This window comes from Micropterus salmoides, unplaced genomic scaffold, assembly GCF_014851395.1.
Source record: "Micropterus salmoides isolate LMB-PRFRI ecotype aquatic unplaced genomic scaffold, ASM1485139v1 Ms_hic_scaffold_10, whole genome shotgun sequence".
NCBI classification, from domain to species: Eukaryota; Metazoa; Chordata; class Actinopteri; order Centrarchiformes; family Centrarchidae; genus Micropterus; species Micropterus salmoides.
In genome coordinates, this window is record NW_024040041.1 from 6,887,560 (window position 1) to 6,915,024 (window position 27,465).

At 41.9% G+C, this 27,465-nt stretch overlaps 1 protein-coding gene across 1 annotated transcript; it reads left to right on the plus strand.

Moving 5' to 3' along the window:
* Positions 1-417: 417 nt before the first annotated feature.
* Positions 418-27,256, plus strand: carhsp1 (calcium regulated heat stable protein 1). Its single transcript, XM_038692948.1, has 5 exons — positions 418-577; positions 22,673-22,852; positions 24,140-24,248; positions 24,779-24,901; positions 26,551-27,256. The coding sequence occupies exons 2-5, from the start codon at positions 22,762-22,764 to the stop codon at positions 26,711-26,713; spliced, it is 486 nt and encodes a 161-aa protein (XP_038548876.1). The 5' UTR covers positions 418-577; positions 22,673-22,761; the 3' UTR covers positions 26,714-27,256.
* The last annotated feature ends 209 nt before the right edge of the window (positions 27,257-27,465 follow it).

The window sequence follows — 27,465 nt, forward strand, 5'->3', positions numbered from 1 at the left end:
ATTTCCAGGAACAATCATTGTTCGGGTTGGTAAACAGTGGTGCAACTTGAGAAACTGGTCACATTATTTAGCGCCTAACAGATGTTTATCTCCTTGCATTTTTCATGTAGAACAGACCGTACTCTTTATAATATATACAGAGCCCCAACAATCCTCACCAAGTGCATGACTTGTATTGCTAAAATTTCATAATGTTTTCTTGTTCCTGGCATAACTGGGGTTTCATAAAAATAATTTCTAAAACCAATCCAGCTGCCAGCATAAGCTTTGCGGGTTGTGGTTTATATTTACGGTACACTGCGTGTTTTCGGGGGTCGCACTGCAGCGTCCGTTACGGTAAAGAGCTCACAGGTGTCGTCACTGTTGAAACAATCGCGCCCACTCAGAGAGAGAGAGAGAGAGAGAGAGAGAGAGAGCGCGCAAGTGTTTACGCTGCTCTCTTTACACACCAAACCGTTTCCCTGTCACGTCCTCTGCAGCAGAGAACTCCTCTCAAAGTTGAATTTTTTTTTATCTTGTTGGAAGCGTCTTCTTCGACTCGAGAACATCTTTCAGTCGTGAAGTTGGTGGAAACAAGGTGAGGTGCACTCAAACAGTCACTAACTGAGAAAGTCTTTATTCCGTGAACAGTTAGCTAAAGTTGCTTTCCATCGAAAGCTATTTAGCTGTTAAGTTTTAGGGTAAGTTACATTATAATTTGATAGCGTTACTGTTTTGTGGTAAGCGTGGAAAACCAGTTTGCTGTCGAGGCTGTCACTTTCTTTCTCTTTCCAACTGGCTTTCAAGTCCACAGATTTCCACACGCTTCCTTTCCATTACTGATTGTGTTTTCCTGGCGCGGTCATTTCCTTGGGAGGAGGGGGCAAACAAACAAGCAAGCAAGCAAGCAAGGGGACACGAGCCAGCAACAGAGAAAGAGGCTGTGTGTGTATTCTGTGTCATCTAATTACCTTTTCTCACAAATCAGAGCTGTGTGTGTGTGTGTGTGTGTGTGTGCGCGCGCGCGCGTTCATTCAGAAGGCTGAAAAGGTTTTTCCTCTCAACACAACCCTCTTATTCTGAGTTAATTAAGTGCTGGAAGATGAGCTTCTGTTGGCGCTTAAGAGCTGCAGGATGTTGCCAGCATTTATGGGCAGCTCATTACAGGATGTGTGCGCGTTGATCTCACGGGAGAGCAGAGGTGGAGGGAAAGCCTTTGTTTTTTTTAGCCCTGGTTCAGGCCTGTTTTTGGTTGCAACTAAAAAACCATCACCCGACGTGGTGGGCAAGGGATGCGTGTGAGTTTGGTTGTTTGTGTGTGTCTAGTTTGGGGGGAAAAAAAGCCCAGATTTCTAATGAAGAGTTGTGACTGGTTATTTGACTCAGTTTTAGCCAGGATGTGGCTAGGTCTAAAAAGGATGAGGTGCCCCATACCTCCTTTAGATCTGCGTACAGATTAACAATACACAGAGTCACTTCTGTTCTACAGCCTAACAGTCACCCAGGTTGAACTAGGTTGTTATCAAACATGTAAATTACTGCATGTTTTAGCTTGTTCAGGCGCTGACAATACCCTGTCACGTCAAGTGAAGAGGATTCTATATAATCTAAGTGAAATTTCCATTTCAGGTATTCAGTGGATATTTTATTCCGCTGTGTCCGCAAACCAACAGGATTATTTTTCTGCGCTGTAGTCTATTCTTCTTCTTCACATGAACGCAGACAATGTGACATTGCGTTCAAACATTTCCAACTCAGCTTAAGTGGAGTTTGGTAACAATTTTTTATTTTTTTTTAACTATTTAAAATAACAGCCATAAACATTGTGTTTAATGGCACTTAACATGAACAGCAAAAGCTTCTTTGCCAATTTCTCCTAGAATTTGAAAATCCTACCATGGAGAAAATCCAGGTCGGATGTCAAACAAACTGCGACTGTGGAATGTCACTGCCAATTAGACTTCATAGGGAGACAGCGAAATGTTTGCCCAAAAATGCAATTGTTCTCTTTTTGGGGGGGGGCTTTTTGTGGCTGTGAGCAGCTCCCGATTTTAAAGAAGAAGGTACATCAACAGCCAACTCTCAAGTAAAGTGTGTTAGTCTGCATACTAAATGTTTCGAGTGTACTTTATGTCGTCACTTTTCTTGTGTGAACACACAAACCTGCTTACTATTAGTGTGCAGTGTGGAATTAGGACAAAGCTGCAGTGTTGCAGAAAGAGGACAACGTGGGAATTTAGAATGAAAACAGCCGTGCGTTAAAGAAAAGTTGAGCCTGGTTCATCTTCTTTGCTGCAGTCCCCTGCATTATTTTTCTGTCAGCAAGACAGCAGGATAACAACTTCTAAAATGTTTGTTTTCTGAATGGAGTTTGGATCGATCAGGGCTATGCTATGCTAACTGACAGCTGGAATAAAGTTACATACACATGTTTTCTGAACTCACCAGGTAGTTCAACCTCTTCACTTTCTTTTCTCCCAGCAATGTCCAGTTTTGTCAGTTTTTTTTAATATAAATATGAAGTCGTGCCAAACGACGCTAACAACACTTGAACCAGATGTGCGCGGAATCTAGCTGCTGAGAAGCTCGAGTGAAGATGAATCAACGTTGTAATCCCAAAAACTAAAGTAAAAAGCTAATTTAATAAAAGCATTTTACTCCGAGCTCCTCCCTCGAGCAAACGGCGTAGTTGTCAGAGCAGAATCCAGTCCCACGGGTGTTTTTGTCCAAAAGCTGGAGCGCTGCTCCCTGCTCCTCTAGCCCAAGTTTAGCAGCTCTCAGCCGGCCTGCATATTTTCAATGGCCTGCTCTGCCCAGCCCTCTCCACAACGCTCTGAAGCCGTCGGTGACATACGGACAGTGTCAACATTGATAGGCTTTCGCAAGTCAGCGTCATGCAAATTTCTTCGCTTCGCCTTTCGCGGCCCCGGTACCGCCCCCTTCAGGTCGCCCGACAGGAAATCGCAGCTCTTCCCTTTTGCTCTGAAAGCACCATGGGCCATAATATGTGCTGCAGTTTGTCTATAGGGAATGTGAAGTAGATGTCACGCCGTGTTGACTGTTTTGTTCACGCCACCATGTTGTCACTGTGCCTTCTTTTTATGCACACAGTGTACGACTAAAGGCCCATTTATACTCCTGCGTAGGGTCTACGTGCGTACCTACGCCATAGAGTACGTGCGTACCCATGCATTTATACTTGTGTGTAGGTGTGTCCGTCATTCTGCAATTACACCCCCAAACGCCAGTCGGCAGTAGCGCTACATCGTCCACTGTGTGGACTTTTGCCCGCCGTGCAGGCTAACGTAAATGGGGGGTAAAATTGTAAACGTGCGGCTGGTGTAGCCTTTTCAAATGTTACGAACCGAATGGATCGCATTCTGATAGCGAAACGAGTCATTTCGCTCGGGTTGCGATGGTCAAATATATTAATTCAGTGTTGCAGCCGCCGTTTTGCTAGTAAATGTTACTTCAAAGCTCGGGGTACTTCCGGTCGGCTCGGAGGCATTACCCAGCCGACCAATCACAGAGCTTACGGTCCACGTCGACTCGACGTGTAGTTACATTTTTGAGGAGGTGCACGTCAGGCGACGGCGTAGCCTCTGCGTAGCCCCGTAGCCTATGCTGTCACCTACGCCGTCGATTTGACGCAGAAGTATAAATTGACCTTAACCTGTAAAATCATGTCTTCATTAATTTCGACTCCAGATAACCAAATCCTAAATGTATCTGCCAGCTAAAAGTAAAAGAACCCAGCTTAATAGCTAAGATTATAGCTAATCTTTTCTTATTAATAATGCGACTGATCAAACCGAATGCCTATGACTCAAAAAAAACAACACAGCTGAATGTTTTTGAAAGTTTAGCATTTTTTAATGTTTTCATAATTGGGCCAAAAAAAGGAGTGCCATCTTACCTTTTGTGAGTATGCTCTCTAAACGAGGTAGTTGACAATGTCCGGGTGTTTGAGTGAAAGTAGTGCGTCTGGGTCTCTAATCCAGTCTCTCGCTGCCAAGTCATATGGATCTATATTGTTTATGGTAATTTGTTAGATTTACATAACTTTTTGGCCAAACAAATTTTATTTTTAAAATTTTTTATTGACACATATCCCTGAGATTATTATTATTTTACGAAGATACTCTTTTGGACATTATACAGTGTAATTATCAATGTGTCAGTGGTCTCTGGTGGACAAACTATAATGGTGGTTTCTAAATGACATCAAACCTAACTTTGCATTTCTTCTCTGAAATTTCTTGCTACGTGTCAGCCGAGATATACACTGATACCAATATAAGCGGGCATCAGCCTGGCCAATTTATCGGCCTAACTGTATTTGTTTTTCCCATAAAAGTTGTATTTTAAGGGTTGTAGCTTAAGTGCTGTATGTTCTCATTCCAAATAAAGAGCCTCACAGTCGACTGCTCAGACGTTTTCAGACATATTGGTATAGTTTGAGTGGCATTGTCTTCTTCTCACTAACTGAACTGAAAGAGCAGCTGGATTTGAATACAATCTTAAAACACTATTATACGATTCGGTTTGTCATTTGGTGTGGCGCTGGTATTTCATCTTGACAAGTTAAAAGGTGTGTTACGTATTTTCTGATATGTTTTGCACTACACGATATTATATCCATCTTACATGACACAGCAAATTAGCTGAGGTCTTTGCGTCATTACAAGGCCAAAGGCACACAATCTGCAAAGCACCATCCTTTATTTGTCTACTCTATCATAATTGCTTGTTTTCATAATGTCCACTGTGCTGTTGTGCCACTATAAAGGCTCACAATGGTTTTTATGGCAGCCGTGAAGTCGGGAGATGCAGCTCATTGTGAAGCCCTTACATGTTGTTGTGCAACATGATCTGCTGTAATAGTCCCCTGTGAGCGCTGGCTGTAGGCGATGATATTGGGTGAGGCGTAGAGAGGGAGGGGTGGATGGGAGATAGTCGATTTGATAACGCAGAAGAAGAGTGAGGACGCCTCTCCTGTCCCCGCTGTGTCTTCGTCATCCCCCGAGTCAGAGTACTGATTTGAGCCGCTGTAAACCATCTCGGCACTCTATTCCCTGTTGTCAAACTGTCCTCCGTGGGTCCGGAGGCTGTTTTTAGCCTGTTGCCAGCACATCCATCTCTTGTGCTGGTGCCCGTTCTTATTGGACGTTAGTTGCACAGCTTACTGGCTAATGGCAGCAATTATGACCTGATACATCATATGCTGACCCCTATTGTTTTGGGATAGGGATTTGACGGGTGTAGAGAAGTCTCAATTCTTACACATAGTGCCTTTTTGTTTTTTTGTTTTTTTTACATTTCTGAACCTGGCTTCAGAGATGTGTGCCCATTCAGCCACAAGAGTGTTACAGTGAGGTCAGCCGCTGACTCGCTGTCAGAGTTCCTGTTCATCTCAAAGGTGTTGAGGTCAGGGCTGTTTCTCTTTATGGACCTGGCTTTGTGCGTAGGGGGCACTGTCGTCTTTTATTTTGCTTATGTGAGGATGGCAATATTGTCATCAAATTCTCTGCGATAAAATGTTGCAGTGTATCCCACATATAGACTGTACTTGGGTTGGACGCCCAGGTATATTAACGGCCGCCCAAGAGGGAGATGTTATCTGGTAATACGTTACAAGACATCGACACGGTGGGTATTTTAAAGCACAGACCAGGTAAATTGACAGCAGTGAACACACCAGTACAGATGTCATTCGGTACCATGTTGGTTTTGATTCTTTCAAAAGGCTATGTCTGTAACAAACCCTCTTTGCATGCGGCGCACCTGCTGCTGTGAAAACAGAAAAATCCGAAAGACGAGTCTATAAAATATACTGCTGATGGTGAAGGTCAGTAGAGCAGACATAAAGGTGTGATTCAGGTAGTGAGTAAACACTAAAATAAGGTGGAAAATGAAGTAGAATTAAAAGGTCGACATAAGAAACAACCTGCTACCTAAATGTTTATGGGCAAAGGGCAAATTCCGCTCACTGAAATGGCTTAAGGAGGCGTTTCTGTGCTTAATTTCACACCTGTCAAGGTTATACTTTGGGAAATGTGTGTGAATGGACATCACCAAACAAGGTCTGACTTTGCATGTAAAAAAAATAACTGCTTTGCTATGAAAATATTCTTCAGGTGCTACTTTGTGCATTTGTGGCCCTTAGCTTTCCATGTGGGTATGTAACATTAGCCTGCAGAGAGCGGAGTGGGCTCACAGAGATGTTGTTGAAGCCCACAAAATGACAAATTAACAACATGTTTTCATCCATTTCCACCGCAAGTTTTTAACCAAGCGCAGTCTGTGGGAGTCAACACATGCACATAAGACAACCGCTATACCCTCCCGCACGCACACGTGCGCGCCGCAGATGCCATCGTCCATCGCGATGTTTCAATGTACACATCGTCCGATGGAAATTTCGTACACAACGCCTAACTAGTTGACGCCGGACAAAACCGCGCCATGATCCCATGTTTTACTCCAGTTTCGTTTGTTTTTTAGGGCTGTAAATAATGAGTCAATTAATCGAATGTTTATTTTTTTGATTAGTCAATTAATCTAATGACAAATTTTGTGTATTCTAAAGGGGGAAAAAGTTGCCTATTACTTGATTAACATACCAATTTGTCCAAAATAATTATAAAAAAACATGTCTAATCAATAAATGAATATTTTATTCAATCATCTTGATGAAGCACATTAGAATAATGACAATAGTAGCATATCTTAAAATGAATCCAGTTTCCACGTCACTGATGTGTTGTGATAATAACAATAACAGACATTAATTAGGCTACTTAAGTTTAGATGTTTCTGACATGGATTTAATTCAATATTGAGTAATGCAGTATGATATATGTGTTTGTATTGTATATGTATTTCTGCATCAGTGTTGGGAAAAGAAAACAATTGAAACGATTCACAGACTGTGCAGTCACAGATCGTCTGTAATGTTCGATTCAGCTGTTTTCTCGCTCATACGTGGCCATTAAATAAACAGAAAATATGAAACGGCCCAACGTTAGATGACACACTGTAATGTTACGTTACCAGTGCTCCAGGATACTTTCACTTCACGTGTTCATGCTGCTTCATGTATTCATGGACAGCAGTTGCAGTGAAGCTATTTTCAATTCACGGAGCTCACGGAGCAGCACATTGCTGAGTGTCTGTCTAAACTACTCCCAAACTTTAGACGGCCTTAGGCAAGGTCTTGTAGCTGGAGCTTGTCCAGGGGAACCCCTGCTAACACCGGATGCAGTGACGCCTCGATGCATGTAATGTGAGTCGACGTATTTACGTAATCGATAAATAAAATCGGCCCACCAGGAGTTAAGAAATTGTCACCTCTGGTTGAAACTGAAATTTAGAATTTTTGGAGAGGTAGATAGACAGATAACTTACAGATAAACCTACATGAACTGTCTTCCATCAAAGCATCCATGAGTATATGGAAAAAACTTAAATTAAAAAATGCTCTACAGACTGTAACCATTCTCTGCCATCCGCCATCAAAATTGGTCCCCCAGGAGTTGAACAGTTTCCTGTTTAAACGGCCATTTTGAGTTTTGTACGAAATGGATTCACCATCCCCAATAACCCCCAAAACCACTCCTCCAAGATTGTCCAAATTGTCCAAGCTCTTTCTGAAATATCTATGTATATATGTGACTGTGCCCAACATGTGCAAGTTAGCATCTGGCAGTTTCACAATGCTGGGGGCCCATACTAAACATTTCTAACATAAAACTCTGGGGTACTCAACATTTCCGGGTTCATCTTGCTGGCAAGTAGACTAGCTAACAGCTGACTTGAACAACATAAGGTCCGGTACTGCTGACCTGCCACGCAGTCACGCATTCACATCAAAGAGGGTGCCATCAGTAACGCAGTAATACAGCATTACTTGGATTAGTAACTGTAATAATATTACTGTTTTGGAAAAATAATCTGTTACACTGTTAGTTACTGGGAAAGGTAATATGATTACAGTAACATGTTACTGCCACCAAAGATATACTCTTAACCAACTTCAGAGATCTCTGGTTTATTTTTACGGCTGAATAAGTTTAAATAATAACTTTACTCTTACAGTGGGACCATGTAACAATTTCCAACAATAAGTTACATCATAAGCTGTAAAACGCATACCAATTCTTTTTTTTTTTTTCTTTTAACCTGTCCTGCCCAGCAGCCTGGTATAGAGTATGATGAGCTGGATACCATATTGTGCCAGACAGATTTTACTTTAACTCCTTTTGTCTGTTTAATTATTTATTTAATTATGTATTGATTTGTCACCGGGCCGGACAGGGGGGGCAGACACGGGGATGGGGGGGGGGGGTACAAACAGACAGCACATAGGAAGGACAACACCTGTAAGAGAAGGGGGATGGAAGGTGGGGACAACAGGAAATAGCAGAGGGAAACAAACAAACAATAAAAATAGTAATAGTAAAAGACAACCAGTCAAACAGCAGCAATAAACAGCTGACATAGTAAGACAACTAAGAGAACAATGAAAACAAAAAACAGTCGCACACAATTATTAAGCAACACAGCACAGCCACGAGAGCTGGAATAATAACAATTAATGACGACCGCGAAAGTTAGTGGAGAGAAACACCAGCAGCAAGTCCCAGCCCGGCAGCAAACGCGCCGCATAGACCACTGTTCACCCGCCAATAAAAGTACGCCCAGGCCACCGTACACCTGCCAATAAAAGTCCACCCAGGCCACCGTGCACCTGCCAATAAAAGTCCGCCCAGGCCGCCGTGCAACGCCAGCCAAACCAGCAACGAGGCAAAATCAACTAGCTCAGCTGCTTGTGCGAATGTGGTTTTAACACTTGCCGGTGATGGGGCACCATGGGAAGTGGTCTTCTAGTCCGCAGTATGAATTCCCCGCAGAGTTTCACAACCCAGACAGTTTCAAACATTCAAAGGAACACACTCATGACATTTTTTGTGTTCCCTGTCAGTTTGCAACACATTTTATACTGATTGCAAGGTTATGGTGGTAAATGTTGAAGTAACTGGGTCAAAGTGCTGATATCCAAATCTATGCTGCCAGTGGAAAGAAAATTTAAAAAAAACCTGCCAGTGGAAAAAATAGTGCGTTGTTATTAACATACATTGTGTAAAGTCCTATTTGTCAAAATCCTTGTTGTCCATTTATACATTTCTCAATGTGGATGATGTTAAGCGCTCATACTGTTTTCTGTATTGTTTGAGGAGCAGATGCTGCTTGAATAACTGGCTGTGTGTTTGGTCCTTTTACTTCCTTAGCCCATGACTCCCATCAGCACAGTGAGGATGTAACAGGTCACCCTGTCCCAGGCTTGACGTGAGGCCATTAGGGAAAAGACGATGATTTCATAGCCCATCACCGCTGTAAGAAAATGTAAATGGGAGGGATTTTTGGCCATTGTGAATTAAAAGGTTAAAATGAGGTTATCACAAAACATTTTGCATTGCATTTTGTTAGGTGCAACTAACGATTATTTTCATTATCTGCCAATAAAATTCTTGTTTAATCTATTCATTCTTTTGTCTATAAAATGTCACAAAATAAGAAAAATGTTGTTTTTTTTTTAAACTTTATAGTAGTTAGGTTTTTAACTGTTGTTAAAATAAATACTAACAATATTCTGTTTATGATATAAACAAATGACCAGCTGAGAAAGTGTAGCATTTTTGCTTGAAAAATTACTGAAACAATGGAAGAGTTAATATCATTAAGAAGAGGATGTGATGAAAGCTGATGAAAACACATTTTAATTCAACAGTGAAATTGCTGAAGCTGTGGCACTCACCACTGAATGCCTAATTTACACTAGAAAGATTTGAAGACCACAGCTGTGATGTTCAGATTTCGTCTGCCCAGTGGTCAACATCTAAAAACTAAGAGGCAACATTGCTCTAGGAATGTGGGATAGATTTTGAATGTGCAGAAAGTTATTAAAGTCCAACAGTTTATAACTGAATTAAAATGAATTAATTTACAAGGTGAAAAGGCGCCACAGTCCCATTTAAATAAGTTGCTTCCCCAAACAAAAGAGGAGGAAAGACTAAATCTTGCATGTGTGCTGACTCAGCGTGATCTACAGGAGAAACATATCTAAAAGCAACTCAGTGCCTGAGAGCCTCACTGTATTATATTCTGTTAGTTTGAATTGTCAGCTGCCACCTGAATTTTGTGTTTCCCTTTACATAAATAAAAATATTTCCACCATAAATTGGTGCAGGAAATTAACTGTTTAGTGCTCAAATTCTTTCGACATTGAAGATTTCTTAAAAGTAGTGTTAAAATCTTGCCATGCTCAATCTTGTGAACCCGATATTGTGTCTCGTCTTATGAGCTAAATGTCTCATTTACAACCCTAGTTCCGAACCTTTTCATCTCTAAAACATTAGGGAACTATTGCCACTTTTTGTCTGAGACATGTTGAATTTTGAGCAAGTTACTTCACATTGCTTTTTCCATCTATATGTAAAATTCCTTGCTCGATCTCCGAATTCTAGTAAGTGTTACTAACTGAAGCAGAAGTAGATCTCATAGTTTTGCAGAAAATGGGTTCACTAAAAAGTTATTTCATGTACTGATTGATGAGATACCAGTGTGAGCGGGCCAGAAGATTTTTCTTTTTCTTGTAATTGTCAGGTTCACTGTTTTCATTGTAGGCATAAAGCTTTGCCTCATAGTGTCTTGTTTGTCTGATGTAGTGTACACAGTGCTGTAATGGCTCTATAACAGCTCGCCACAGTTTCACCTCCAGCATAGGTATTGTGCAGGTATGCCGTAGGCTGGCCACAATAAAAGGCCACTCGAAAATGTGCCGTTCCATCACACAGCAACATGCCACAGATGTCGCAAGTTTTGAGGGAGCATGCAATTGGCATGCTGAGTGCAGGAATGTCCACCAGAGCTGTTGCCTGTGAATTGAATGTTCATTTCTCTACCATAAGATGTCTCCAAAGGCGTTTCAGACAATTTGGCAGTACAACCGGCCTCTCAACCGCAGACCATGTTTAACGACACCAGCCCAGGACCTCCACATCCAGCATCTTCACCAGGATTGTCTGAGACCAGCCAACCAGACAGCTGCTGCAACAATCAGTTTGCATAACCAAAGAATTTCAGCACAAACGGTCAGGATCCGTCTCGGGGAAGATCATCTGCATAGTTGTCGTCCTCATCGGGGTCTCGACCTGTCTACAACTTTGCACAGCCATTGAGGAGGAGTTTACCAACATTCCACAGGCCACAATCAACAACCTGATCAACTCTATGCAAAGGAGATGCAAATGGGGGTCATATCAGATACTGACTGGTTTCCAGACTCCCCCAGACCTCCCAATACAGTGAAACTGCACATTTTCGAGTGGCCTTTTATTGTGGCCAGCCTAAGGCACACCTGTGCAATACCCATGCTGTCTGATCAGCATCTTGAGTCTTAGATCTTTGAGTTCAGCTCATGATGAATGGAGGCAAAAACAAAAGTATTGTTTATAATTTTGTTCAGTGTAGGTTTGAGAGCAAAACTTTCCACTCTCACAAAGGTGTGATTGAAAATGTCATCCAGCTCAATTTAATCTTAATAGCAGAGTATAGATAGTCTCCAACTGTGCGTTTTAAAATACTCCACCATACAAACTGTTCAGTAACAAGCTGGTAGAACCCCAAAGAGATCCACACAACTGTGCTGAAGTGCTTGGCTCTTTGTGTGTACCATCTTTCATTATTTTGCTTTGTTTCAAGTTGGCTGAATGGAGTTTAATTTGCATGAACTCAAAGGTTAATAAACGATTGGGTAAAAAACAGTTTGATCAAAGGCCATGCTTTGACTTGAATGATGCAATCTGGTGTCCCTGGGCGACTTTGAGCAGGTAATGGTTGCTTTCAGTAGAAGAGAGTTGATGACGCAACTCTGATAACACATCACACACAGTAGGACACGCCGCAAATCCCCATTTGATTTTAATTCAGAAAGAGTGGTACGTGCAAATGGACATGACACCAGTGATCTTCATGTATACGAGTCGTGGGAAGGTGGGAAGGGAAGGCTAGTGTGAAACCGGTTACGTTCAGCCTTCATGAATGTGTGCATGATTGAATACGGAAGATACTGCATTGACGCACATCATCAGGACGTGAGTCATCAAATTGTAAGACCAGGACCATCTCTTTCTGTCTCACACATCTCATTTAGCCTTGACACTGTGTGTACACACACACACACACACACACACACACACACACACACACACACACACTGACTTTAAAACACAGAGTTGAATATAATAGGCTGTCTCTGTTTAAGGTTAATGCTTTCTGCCTTCAGTGCTAATCACTGGCTGCATAATGTGTCTAAAGCAGCTTCTCTCATTCTTCGTGTTCAAAGAAGTCCTCAGTAACATTTACAACCCCGTCTACCTCATTCTTTCACCTGCTTAATAACAGAGATGTTGCAACAACTGGGCAACCATTAGCTACAAAGGCTAAAAGCCTTTATTGATTATTTTCTGACATTTGATAGTTCAAATTGATTGATAATAAATGGATCAGATAAATCGATAATGAAAATGATTCTTATTGGTGTTGGATGGTTTCATATAAATATATGGTTATAGATGGTATAGGTAGTGTTTCCCACACATTGGCTGTACTTGGGCGGATCGCCCAGGTAGATTAACAGCCACCCAAGTAAATTTAGTGACCTATTTTAAAAGCGTTTGATTGCAGCGCTACGCGGCGCGTGCGTAGAATTGTACTTTAATTATGTTTGGGGCCTCACAAGAGAGTGGTCAAAATCAAAGCAGCAGTTGTATCAATGAGCGTAATACCACCTTTTTAAGTACCAAGTATGCCAAGCCCCCAGGACATACGCCATGCTTTCAAGCCAATGTGACATAGTGGCCAAACTTTTTCCCATAGACATTTTGGATAAATTGTTTTTGAACGCCACAACTCCCACAAAATGACTCGTTTCACTATCAGAATTTGATCCATCCGGCATAAAAACGTTTGGAAATTCTAAAAGAGGCGCACGACTAAATAATTTCATCCCTTTTCAAGTTAGCAGAGGGCTAAACCAGAAGTAAGCCTGCTCCTGTGGGTCCACACAATGCAAAAACACTGGATTTTATATTTCCCATAATGCAGCTTAGTGGCATCTTCCGTTAGATTGCCCTTGCCTGGTCCCATCCCTGATAAATTTAGCACCGTCACTCAAGTTTCAGACATTGGATCATCAGAAAGATTAATACATTTTATGGAAGACAGCCTTAAACAGCAAATGCCAGTAGCTTCATATTTACCACAACATAACCACACAGACATAAGTATCAATTTTCCCAGCAAGAAAGCTAATAAGCCCATAAATGTGCAGCTTTTAAGCAAACCTTAAGGTAAAATAATTTAACCTGGAGTTTAGGAACAAACTGTAAAAATTTTCCACTACGCTACAAAGCTCCCCTAACATGTAATTACAGGAGACCTTCGTCTCACTCTTAAAAAAACATATTTGGATCCCTTTGCATGTGTCATCTTATCCTCAATGACATTTGTGTTTTCCCCTAGGCGGTGAACAAGGAACTGCGTGAACGTGTGAGAGAACTACTTAGAGAGGCAGAGGATACAGAACAACAGCTGGAGGAAAAGGGGGATTGGGATGATCATGTTAAAAGTTTCAGTTCCTCACACGGTCATACTGTTCTGCTCCCTCTTGCTTTATTCTCACCACTTTTCATAGCATGCCATAATTTTTTTTGTCTCCATTTTTAAAATGTTTACATGTGTGCACCCGAATACACTCGGCAGTTTTGGATAGCTTGTTGAATTTTCAAGCATTTAGTCTTCAATTTAACTTTTTCAGTTTTGACAGCTGTGGCAGGACAGTAGTGTTTATATTCTTCTATTTAGGTGGCTAGTTATATCCTGATTGGCTAAAAGGCAGTTTGATTTTATCTCTGGTCAGCCTTCAACTGTTAAGTGGCCAGATGTTGCCATGAAAGCTTTCTGTGAGTGTTGAATTCAAAATTGTGGCTAAATGAAATCTGTCTAGCTGTGCGCCTGTTCTGTGCACAGAACAACAGCAGATGTGACAGGACTTCCTGCCATACTCGGAGACACCCTCATTAAACATTCTTTCACCAACATACATAGCTCTGTATGAATAAAGGAATGGAAACAATGATTGATACCATTCTCTTATCTGTCTGTTAAATCTATGGCTACAGCCAGCAGCTGGTTAGCTTAGCTGACCTAAGATTCTGGCAGGGGGAAACTGCTAGCCTGGCTCTGTCCAGAGAAAGTAACTGCTCCCGAACCAAGAAATAGTCCCACACATGACTCCTTATAAAACTGCAACTTGCTGCTTTTACTCTTTGTTTTTGTACATCTCAATCACCTGAGGGAAAAAAAAATAGTGAGCTTTAGAGTAGTTGGTGGATTTTGTTACCTTTTTAGACAGAGCCAGTCAAGCTGGGTTTTTTTTTTTTCAGTCTTCATGCTAAGCTGGTCAGCTTCATACAGATGCATACATTTAGCATACAGATGTGGTAGGTATCAATCAAAAATAAGAATCAAATAAGAGTATTTCCCAAAAACTATTAAACTAAGTAAACTATTCCTTTAAAACAGACTAACCTGAACCCGCTCAAGTTACTAGTTAAGGGTGGTTACTGTTGCAGTCACATTACTATGTTTCATAAACCCGTATTACAAAGCGCCAACACATACAATTACTTATGTAGAAATGTCAAGGACGATCTCTGGAATTGCCGCTTTAGATGAATGTATGCAGTCTTGTAGAGAGTGCCACACTAACAGTCTAAACCAGTGAATGGAGTCTGCATGGACTGATAAAGTGTATTATCCTGCCTGGTCAGACTGCGGCCATACAGTATAATGGTCTCGTCACATGGTTAGTGCAAAGTGTGTGTGTTGACCTGAGAGCTAATGCATAGATCTGTGCGTGTGAGAGAGAGAGAGAGAGAGCCCCACTGAGCTGGTATTTGCTGTATCAGCAGGGTCTCTGGGTGGCGAGGTGGTCAGAGAGTCCTATCATGGAAAATTCCACAGGACACCAGTTTAGTGGTGTGTGTGTGTGTGTGTACGAGAGAGAGAGAGAGAAAAACAAAGAGACAGACCTCTAGTATCACCACGGTTGACATTTTTGTTCAGAGTGAAATTTCTTGACAATATGATGTTGGATCATAGACTGTATATAAGAAGTGGATGTAGTCATCGTGACGTCCCCCATTGGTTTGTGGACTGCCATTTTGAAGACTCGAGTTTGGCCGATAGGGTGCTGCTATGTCGAGTTTTTGCAACCAGGAAGTGCCCAGAAGTGACGAGCTTATTGGCCGTGTGCAGAGCTAGCTAGCTTGCTTAACAGGTGCAACTGTAACTCACGTTAACTGTCATTTTAACAGGGCTGATAACTTTGTCTAGCCAACAACAGTCTTAAAACAGCCAACTCCCATTAAGCTTTTTCAGTGGCGCTGGTTACATTTACACAGTGCTGAGGGTACGAGTCGGCTCTAGCCTGATTGACAGGTTGCCATGGTAACGACTTGTCAATCATAGATAATCCCGCCCTGAAATATACTCTGCTTTATGGTCTATTTTAAAATAAATGTGACCATAATTTACTAAATGAACATCATTTTGTATTGAAGAAGACATGAAACTAGTGACTGAGATCATAAACTCATCAGGGAAGTGTTTACTAGGGTCATTATTCAGCTGAGAAGTAGGGTCATTTTACCATTATTTCTAATGGAGCCAGGCTTCTTTTTGCAACCAGAAGAGTCGCCCCCTGCTGGATTTTCAATAGAATGCCGGTTTCAGGGACTTCCGCATCAGCTTCATATTGTAGACCAGAAGCTTCCCGCTTGTGTGTGATGGATTGTCTTAAAATTTACTACAGTTGCTCAAGGTCCCTAGAGGATACATTTTAATGACTTGTAACTAATAATTATAGATGGCCTGACTTGTCAATTCTGATTTTCTTTCCTTCTAAGAACTATATATTTACTTTATTAGGATCAGCATGAGCCTATGCAATTGTATGTTCATAATAAATTGTTAACTATTAAATAACTTTTACATTTTCTCCAAAACTACACCAGGGTACAGGACCTTCTCTCACTCAAACAAATCTCAATAGGCTACTGGACAAAGCTTTTTTTATACAATTAAAATCCAACTGAAAAATAAATTTCACTATAACACGGCAGCAGAATGATAGTGTAACTGTAGCCGGACAGTGGGGGTATATTTGTATATTTTATTTGACAATATTTGAAAGAATGAAAAATTACCCTATTTCTAGTAGGTTATTTCTTATCTCACCATTTCAACTCTACATAATTATCCACCTTATTTTAGTGTTTACTCACAAACTACTTTTAATCTACTCACCTTGCTTTCCTCTTCAGACACACACACCCAGCAGTTTTATAAAGTCGCCCCCATAAAACTGGAGGAAAACCAGTGAAGAACTTCCACGCTGATGACATATTTTTGTGCGTGTGTGGCTGTGACAACAGTCGGAAACTCTCTGTGCTGCTGTGCACTGGTTGCACCATGCATGCAAATTTGACCTGCACAGGATCAAATATGCGACACTGATCTGCCTCCGTCACCAGTCATGGCCGATCAAGCTGACAATCAGGTACAACAACAAACCATCCCGTCTGTTCCCACTGTGATCAGCACTATTTCTCATTCGGAATGAATGATCGAAAATGTCCAAATACATTTCAATCCAAAAATGATGTATAGTTCAGACTGGAGGCATGAAAGTTGAACCCTGTTGCTGAAAGCCTTGTGGGGGCAGACTGTAGCTTTCCTTCTTAAATGCTCTCCAAGATGAAAATCAGACCGCAGCTCTTACGTCAGCAGAGCAATTGTGGTTTAATGTCTTTCTCTAGACGTGTGGGTGTCTATGGGAAATAGTTTTGCCTTTGTTTATTTATTGGTTCATGTTTTAGGTGGCAACTTGTGCAAATGTACACAGGCATGTAATCATCTCTGACCTCCTTTCACATTCTCTCCATCCTTATCTTCGACCCCTCACACTCCTGCTCTTTTATCTTCCTGTTTTAAACCTCTTATGACTCAGCTTGTATTATTTCACCGTGCATGTTTATGCATATCTTTTAACGTTTCTGTACGGCAAGCTGCTGCCTTTCATCACTGCCTCTTTTCTACATTTATACTGTGCTTATTTTCTCCAGTTTGATGGCGTTGTCTGTATTTCGGTAGGTTGGTCCACCAGTTTTTACAGACATGGTCCCCACAGAATGAACCGTTATGACTTTAGCGATTCCCCTTACTTTTCCTCCAGTGCAAATGTAGTAGTGTCTATGGTGCTATAAATAATGAACATTCCTGTAAAAACGTGCATTCAGAGGAGGCTTTTAATTTGAAAGGTGCACATCAATACATTCAATGTTATAATTTCTTAATTGTCCCACATTTCTTAAAGTGTGAATGTAAGTAAGTAAACTAGATTTTTATAGCATCTTTCAAAACCAGTTACAAGGTGCTTCGCAGATGCACAGAAAATACTAAACCATCAAATGCAACAAGAAATTCATTTTCATTGTAAAATATTGTTTTATATTCCAAACATTCTTCTTCCTTTCCAAACTTGGCATCGATTATCTTCAGTGCAACTTGACCACCGTTGGTTGGGTTTGGAGATTCAGGTGTCTTATGCTAGTAGTGGCTAATATAGCCTCGAGCAGAGGGGAGGAGCTACAGAGGTCTGGTAAGCTCACCTCTTTCTAACTCCACACGCCCAGATATTTTATTTTCAAACTTGTAGTCTTCAACCCACGCTGACTCAAGTGAAATCACATGAGGCAATTTACCAAACATCACACAGCTCCCTCTGGAGCTACAAAATACTTTGTACAAATTCTTTCACATACGCAGGCGGCTCGCCCTAAAAGCTATAAACAGACTTTGATGTGTAAAGTTGGTGGAGTCCCCCTTAATCATCAGCATGCAGAATGTTGCAATGATAAATGGCAGCAGATGAAACACTCCTAGGTACAGCCCAAAAATGTTTAATAAGAACTGGGTAGGGCGGCGCTCGGCCTTGCTTTCTATTTTGCTCACTGGCCACTTGCGTTATTGCAGTGAAAAATTGTCCAGCAGCCCAAAAAGCATTTCCATAATAGGCCACCATTGGAAAAACGAGATGTCTAAAACTGTTAAGAGGACACCTCTAACTGCAAGTAAGGTCAATTATGACTCTTTCTATTATAAATGTTTGAGCCATGGAGGTTTTTATATTTGTTAAACATTCCTCGAGCCGAGAAAAGCTGTTTTACTTTCATCACAATGTAAAGTCTATGGGCCGAGCAGGAATTCGTGGGCGGGGCCAGCAGGAGGACTAGTGTGCATGTTCACTGGGCTGCATACCCCCAAAGGTAAATTCTGAAGCTAAGAACATTTTTTGCCAGATGCCCCAGGGGAGCGATTCTCATTGTATTGACAAGGCGTATGCACTTACTAATAATAATACGGCGATGGTACAGCCCCATCCCCTTCCTCCGCCTTCTGTAGCGGACGCACACAGCAAAGTCTCATTTTTCCCTACAGGGAGGAGAAAGCCATCTAATATGACTATGATAAATAGCGTAATAATAAAACTGTCTTTAATAGCTTGTGTAGTCCTAGCTAAATGTGAATAAAATACTTTCATTATCTTCTATTCCTGAGCAGCTGTCGATTCAAGCAGGAGGAGGAGGAGACTGAGTGTGTCTGGAAATTCCAGGAAGGGGGAGATTTGTTCCAGGCAACTAAGTGAAATCTCAGCAGCTGGTTTATATCAATCATGAGATACTTTATCTCTACTTTATCTTGTGCTATGAGGAAATATACTTCGTACTTATTGTTCTCTTAAGGGGGGTTTGCATAAATGACAAATTTAGTCTAGTCTAGACAAATTTAGTTTAAATCTTAAATTCTAAGCTACTGTTTGTTCCGGTTTATTTGACTACGGTAAAAAGCTGAAACAATTCAGTGGAACAAGAGTGTGTGATTAACTGCTTGTTCTTGTCTTATGATGAAAACTATGAAAACTGAACATCTTTGGGTTTTAGACTGTTGGTCAGACAAAACAAGCTATTTGAAAACGTCACCTTGGGCTCTAGGACATTTCAGACCGGTTAAAGGGTTAATCACTTAATCAAGATTATTCATCAGATTATGTAATAATAAAAATTGTTGTTAGCTACTTCCCTCTTATGGTCCATCAGAATGAACATTTGATATTCAGTTTTTTTTCCCAGCAACAATGCCAACCATTCTCTAATATTCAACTTCTCAAATGAGAGGAGCTTTTCTTCGACATCTATGACAGTAAACACAATATCTTTGGGTTCTGGGCTGTCGGATAAAACAAAATTTATAGGCAGCATTGTGGGCTCTGTCAAATTATAACACACTTGCATGTGATATACACTCTCACAAAAGTGAGTACACCCCTCACAGTTTTGTAAGTATTTGATTATATGTTTTCATGTGACAACACTGAAGAAATGACACTTTGCTACAATGTAAAGTAGTGAGTGTGCAGTTTGTACAAAACCGCTGGCAACAGAATGAGTACACCCCTAAATGAAAATGTCCAAATTGGGCCCAAAGTGTCATTATTTTGTGTGGCCACCATTATTTTCCAGCACTGCCTCAACCCTCTTGGGCATGGAGTTCACCAGAGCTTCACAGGTTGCCACTGGAGTCCTCTTCTACTCCTCCATGACGACATCAAGGAGCTGGTGGATGTTGGAGACCTTGCGCTCCTCCACCTTCTGTTTGAGGATGCCCCACAGATGCTCAGTAGGGTTTAGGTCTGGAGACATGCTCGGCCAGTCCATCACCTTTGCCTTCAGCTTCTTTCAAGGCAGTGGTCGTCTTGGAGGTGTGTTATCATGTTGGAATACTGCCCTGTGGCCCAGTCTCCGCAGGGAGGGGATCATGCTCTGCTTCAGTACATCACAGGACATGCTGGCTTTCATGCTTCCCTCAATGAACTAGAGCTCCCCAGTGCCGGCAGCACTCATGCAGCCCCAGACCAGGACACTCCCACCACCATGCTTGACTGTAGGAAAGACACATTTGTCTTTGTACTCCTCGCCTGGTTGCCACCACACACGCTTGACACCATCTGAACCACATAAGTTTGTCTTGGTGTCATCAGACCACAGGACATGGTTCCAGTGATCCATGTCTGCTTGTCTTCAGCAAACTGTTTGCAGGCTTTCTTGTGCATCATCTTTAGGAGAGGCTTCCTTCTGGGACGACAGCCATGCAGACCAGTTTGATGCAGTGTGCAGCGTATGGTCTGAGCACTGACAGGCTGACCCCCCCACCCCTTCAGCTTCTGTAGCAATGCTGGCAGCACTCATACATCTATTTCCCAAAGAACCGCCATGTTCAACTTCCAGTGACCAGTGAGAGTGATAACAACAAATTTAACACACCTGCTCCCATTTCACACCTGAGACCTTGTAACACTAACGAATCACATGACACCGGGGAGTAAAATGGGTTATTGGGCCCAAATTGGACATTTACACTTAGGGGTGTACTCACTTTTGTTGCCAGTGGTTTAGACATTAATGGCTATGTGATGTGTTATTTTGAGGGAAAATTCTTGTTAGTTGTTGTTGTTAGGTTTGATTTTGATGAAGCATACGTAGTTACTGAGTGCCACTCAAGATTACCAACCACACGCAAGTTTCAAGTGGATTTTCATACGTTCTGGGATAAACTGAAAGCAACTGAAAATCGTCAGCAGGGATATAGAGTACAGTTTATGGATTCTGTATTTAGGTGGCCAAAGCATTGCAGACCATCACAATGGCCCTTTTTAAAGCAGCATGCTTTGTGCTCTGTAAAGAGTAAGACTTCACAGGCTAAATTGGGACCCACCTTTATCATGTTTTCCGAGCCTCCCTCTGGCATTATCTCTTGCTTATCTGCCACATTCATTCTCCTCCTCCCTCTGTGCTCCTTCTAAAGACCCTCTCTCCTTTCCTGTTGTTGTTCTCAACCAACTATTTTCTTTCCAGGCCTGTTAATGATTTGTTTTAGGTCTCTCTGGAAATTTCAGCCATGTGCCACATAAAACATACACAACAATAATCTTGAATGTTTTGCGTTTATTCATATTCCTCTTAGCTGGAGGGATTACATTTGTCACAGTGTAAATAAGTGATTGAAAAGCATTTATTCGTGTGTGTGGGGGGGGGTCCAGTCATAACCCTGCCTTCCTCCAGCAGGCTGTGATTACATTAACCTCATGTCTATTGAGTTAAAAAGGATCAGACGCTCTGCTCACTCTGCTCTGTGCTTCGAAATTGTAAAATATATTCAGGCTCCTGCCACCAATGTGTGTAGCTGTGTGAATCTTATGAATAAGAGACCTCAAGATTAGCTCTGAATCTGGGGATCTTCGAAGAGTCTAACGTCTGTAAGCATGACGATGCAGTTTTTGCCATTATTGTTCATCTTTCCTAGTGAAAGATACCAGTGCTTGTTTTCCTCCCTTCATTGCTATTATCCATCCTTATCCAGTATGTTCACAGAGCTAGATAATCCATCACAGCTAACGCAGTCTTGATCTGCCTTTGTTCCATTTTATCAATACTTTATTGTGCCCGGCTGAGTGCTTTCTTTTGGGGCGCCAGGAGCTCTGTCTGTAAGGATAAGGCTTGGAAAATGAGGGTCCCCGGTTCGAATCCAGCTTGGACCAGAGTTGCGGAGCGTGGACTGGTAGCTGGAGAGGTGCCAGTTCACCTCCTGAGCAGCCCCTCACTCTGACATCTCTCTCCATGTGTTGTTGCTACGGGTCCTGTATGTGTATGATACTAACAGAGTGAAAAAACAGAATTTTGGATTTGGATTTATGGATTAATAAAGTATATCTTCTTCTTTTCTAAACTTCTCTTAAAGAAAATTATAAACTTCTAAAGTTTATTTTTACTTAAATCGAATTTCATAGTCAGACATCAGTTCATTTCAGGTTTGACGCAAAAAAAAAAAAATTGCAAATTGGCTCAAAACTGAAGTACAGCTCAGGCTGATGGGAATGTCACTTTTGAACGAACCAAAAGATTGGACAAACTAATATTTTGGGAAGGGATTAAGGGATATAACCAGTTATTTCAGTTTATCCTGCAGCTACCATGACTGTCTATACAACATTTCATAGTAATCCATCCAATTGTTGTTAAGACACTTATGGTGCCCCCCCCCACCCCCACCCCATCTTCTGTCAACAACTACTGAGTGCCTCCTGGTGCCTCTGTCACATTTTCCTTTTTATTATATTTGTCTAACAGCCCTCTCTCCCTCTTCCCGTGTTTTTTTTCCTCCATAGCTCTTTGAACAATATGCCAGTAATGGAAAGTTGAAATCAATGGAGGTTTTCTTTCCCCTAATTGGTTGACATAGCTTGTGATGTAATGACTGATGATGTAAGTCCTGAGCCGAGGTGAATGAAGGGACTGTTTTCCTTCTCGGTCAGGCTGCAGCCGCGTTAAATTGATGTTGTCATGGCTACAAGGGATCAGAGACAGGTTTTTTTTGGGAGGGGGGGGGGGGTGCTTGTCACTACGATCAGTTCAAAGTCTCTAAATCTCTCCTTCTGTCCTCTTCTCCCCAGGTGTTTAATATCCATCCTGCTCCCTCCTGAGTGACCTCCTCCCTCCTCCTTCCTTCCCACCCTTTGACTTTTTGACACCCTAATCCGTGATGTCCTCTCAGGACGCGCCCATTCAGGGGTCACCACCAGTGACCCCCCCACCGGCCTCCGCAGGATCCCCACGTTCTCCACTGTCACCAGGTAAACGTATATATTTTAAGGCACTGAGACTGTTGAGAAAACATGCACTGCTGTATCGTAAGCAGTCTTATAGGGGCACTCCATTGGTTTTACAAGTGAAGATCAGTTCACTACTGAGCCTACAAAAACTGCTGTAGGTGAATCATCTGTGGAAGACCTACAAAATAAGATTGGGCCTGAAACGTTTATTACAGAAAGTCTGCATTACAATCTGGAATGTGGTATTTGAAACCTGTTGGCAATTAACCACTCAGTAAAAATCCAATGAAAGAAGCTATCAACTTGCATCATGGGAAATGTACAGTCCATCAATTTTGGAGCTTATAACAGTTGAATAAAAGTCAGGATACCTCTGCTACTTTTGATTCTGTCCATTTTGTCTCTTGTAAGCCCTACTTACTTAGAGTGAAGCAGGCCCAAGCCCTTGCTTAAGAGCTCCAGGAGCAAACCATTATGATGAGCGGGGGAGTCGAGGAACAAACAGTGCTGATTTTTTTTTTTTTTTTTTTTGTGAGTGTATGTGTTATTGATTTATTAATCCAACGAAGGTTAAAATGAACTGACTGGCAGGGGAACTCAGCTATTTAACCTCAGTGGGGTCGTTGGCCCGGGTCATCGATACCGCTGGTTCGTTAGTGTTCCTTGTTGCTGTGACGACAGTCGTTACAGTCGTTAAGACTACCTGTGGCCAAGACTGAACGACCATCGTTGGTATCGTCACCTGAGGCCAATAGGCCTCAGTCAGAACTGAAGAAGTCCTTTGGATGAGGGACGAAACGTCTTCCAGTATCTTCAACCAATTCCAGTTGCCCTTGATTTTAACCTTCTATGACCTGGATGACTGAGAATCTTCATAGACAACTTGCTGATTTAATAAGAATTTGTATTTATGGAAATATTGATTCCTTGTGTTGTATTTTTGCATGGTGTTTGTTTTCAGTAAATATTTACAATTTCGTATGCTTGTGGTCCCACCTAAGTTGTGTTGTCCACCTAATTACCTGCAGCACAGAAGGGTGTATAAGGCAGCTAGTTGCTTTCGGTGCAAGTTTTGTTGTGTCTCATGGTGTCTGTATGGAAGATAATTGCCACGATTGTGCTTTGCATTTTACCTCCGCCTCATGTCTCTCTGTGGGAAAACAGAGAGCCGCCGCCGGACCATCGGACATTGTTTTACATTGTTTCCTGGAAGTGTTGAAGTAGAAGTATAGAGCCTACCCAGCGATGTACCATACTGCTGTGTGTCATTTCTCATGATGTAACTAACACAGTTTTTTGTCCCATCAGATTCGCTGCAGCCTCCAGCCTGCAGACACAGAGACCGCTCGCCTTCCCCCATGAGAGGCTACCTCATCCCCAGCCCTCTGCCCACACGCAGAAACAGGACCTGCTCAGCGTGAGGACACACACATGCACATAGACATACACTGTAGAATCACACGGGATGAAACGGACTTGTGCGCAAGTGAAGCGAGTGTAATGTTAGATGCTATGTTTCCAGTATAGTAAGTGAATCTTGTTGAATTCATTAGGTATTGGTAGAAGTTCTGTTGAATCTTGAATCTTGTTAAGGGCAGAACACAAGCTAGTCTAAACCTACTCACTGAAGTTGCACTCATCTCCTAAACGTTCTACTGTTACTAAAAAATATAAAAATAAAACTTTAAGGACTTTTATTGTTATTTGAAATGTAGAAACTAGTACGTTTAAAAACTAACTTACATATCAAATTATGTCTTGTTTACTGTGATATGCCTGCAAGTGTTTGACAGGATCATAATATCTAAATGCACTTGATTTTGGTAGCGGGTGGATTATTTTGGGAGTATTTTGTTGATACGCTGACATAGTTGCACGCTTTTCGTCGCTCACTTTTTTTGTTTCCGCCCTCTCATCCTCCACTTCTATATGTGTCCCTCTGTGCAGGACGGCTCGTGCATCACAGGGTCCGGTGTTCACTGGTGTGTGTAAATGTTTTTCCCGCTCCAAAGGCCATGGCTTCATCACACCATCCGACGGGGGCAAAGACATTTTTGTCCATATCTCAGAGTAAGTGTGTGTGTAGGTGTTCAAGTGTGTGTGTGTGTGTGTGTGTGTGAGGATGACCGTGTTTGTGGATAGGTTGACGTGTATAGTGTGTTCTAATGACTAATCAGGTTGTGTGTAAATCATTTGAAGAGAAAGGCATCAACAGTGTGTGTGTGTGTGTGTGTGTGTGCGTGTAAAACAGAGTGGTTCAGTGACGCTGATCTGTGGGTGAAATTTGAGCTGTGTGTTTTCCTCATTGTCTGATGAGGTGTGTGAGAGGGCTGCTTTGTTTTTAATCACCGGCATCAAACAATGTCAGGGTCTGTGTAGGAGTAGATGGAAACACACACACAGAGGAATGACAGGAGCTGCAGGAGTGTGTAGGAGGACTGGATACAGAAAATCAGATGACCTTCATCACCAAGGTGCCTTTTATTATTACCCACAGGCTTAAAACACATAGACGTCAGCAGTGTATACTGCACATGCGCGCGCACACACACACACACATAAAACACAGCAGCACAATGCATTCTGCAGAACAGGACGCAATAAAATCCCTTCAAGAGTCTGTTTGCATCCTTGCTCCTCTCTGGCCCAAAGGAAGGTGACTGAGAATTCCCCAATTTCACGGCAATCAAGCCTCTGTTTGTGTCGTGTTTTAACCTTACAGTCGTCTTTTTGTCATGCTGTCATAGGTGTCCAGTATTTATGGCTCCTCCCATTATTAGGTCTGTATGTCGAGTGCCTCTCTAGATAGTTGGCTGGTATTATTCTTGGTGGAGATGATGGTGGTCTTGTTAAGTTACGTTTCTCTTGTTGCTATTGTTACTGTTATTGTGATTAGTGGACTGTTATATTGGCGATTTTACTCAGTATCACGTTTACATTTGAAGGGTTCATTGACTTTAATCTGTATTCCGGAAAGTGTTGCGGCATACTCTGATTGGTGGTTTTTCCTGGGTGAGAGCCTTCATCCTGTGTCTGTGTGTATGTATGTAATAAGTCTTGTAGAAAGCGGGTTTTACCTCCAGAGCAGCAGTAAGTGGTGTTAAATGATCCTCTGGGTTTTTCAAAGATCACCAGGTATTTCATTTTAGGACGAGAGGCAGAAACTGGTGTGAATGGCAGTCACATGAGTCAAATGGGCAATTTAAAGGTTAGTTTGGATTTTTGAAGTGCGGTAGTATGAGGTACTTATCCGTAGTCAGTGTACTACCTACAGTAGCTAGATGGCGGTCGGCACACCCCCAGTTTGGAGTAGAACACAGGAGTTCCTGGTCTACGGCTGCCTCGACTGGGTAGTTTGTGTTATTGTGTTTTAAAGGGTTAGTCTGGTTTTGTTTCTCAGCTGGCAAAAGAAACCACTTCACTATCAGTACTTTAACTTTATGTGAACATGTTAGCGGTTGAACCACATAAACCATGTTTGACGTACAGATTTCACTTTGCAAAGCTCAGCTGCTTTAACATGCCTTGCTGCTGTTGGCTGGAAAATAAAAGTCCCCCCCCCCCTCTCCTACCCACCCACCTGTGGTGGCACTGCAGTATTACTTTTCTCCCTTAAACAAAACAGAGTTTCTTTTTTGGAATTCAAGTGAAATATGGTGGCAGATGTCTGCATGTCGGGTAAAGCAGAAGAATAACTAATTGATTTCTCTCTCCTGCAGCATCGAGGGCGAGTATGTGCCAGTGGAAGGCGACGAGGTGAGCTACAAAGTGTGCTCCATCCCTCCCAAATATGAGAAGGTCCAAGCGGTGGAGGTGACCATAACCCATCTCAAACCGGGAACTAAACATGAGACCTGGGCTGGACACATCATCAGCAGCTGAACGCTAACCCACTAGAGGGGCAGGCTGGGTCAAAGAGGCCAAGGCGGGTGGGAAGGGTGATACAGAAGAATTTGGGGCAGTGGTGTGTGGGTGTGTGTGTGGAAGGGTTAACAGGGAGTACTGGATGATCGGATTGGGAGAATTGCTGGAACATGAGTACTTATATTTTGGGGTAAATAAATAGGTGATTACAGTGGAAGAGATGTTTATCACAGACTTATGACATTAAGGTTTCATGTTTAGATTTTTAGATCACATGTGATGAGATTTGGTGCATTGTTTGAAATTGTACTTTGTTCAATGAGGACATTAATTTCAGCTGCAATTATTACTAATGTGGGGAGTGTTCTAGAACAGTTGCAGGACGAGCACACGTGCGACATTGTCCAGCACCATGGGATTGTTTTCCAGGTATACTGTGTGTGCCTACTTCTACCCAGAGAACTGACCGCTCTGTTTGTGCCTACTTATACCAATCTATCATCTGTATTCGATCGTGTTGGGTGGGTATTTGAATGAATTAAAGCATTCTTAACCAATACATCCTAATGCATTCTGTGTTTTTGTGCAAACTGATTTGAGTTGGAGTCTGAAACAAAATATGCATCATTGTGAACAAGTGTTTCCTACAGTGGTGAACAGGGTTGGTATTTATAAATCTCTGTCTTAAGAATGGTCCTAAACTTCTACTTTGTCAAATATTCTTAGTAAGAAGTAGAACATAGTTTAGTATAAATAAGCTAAAAGTAAAT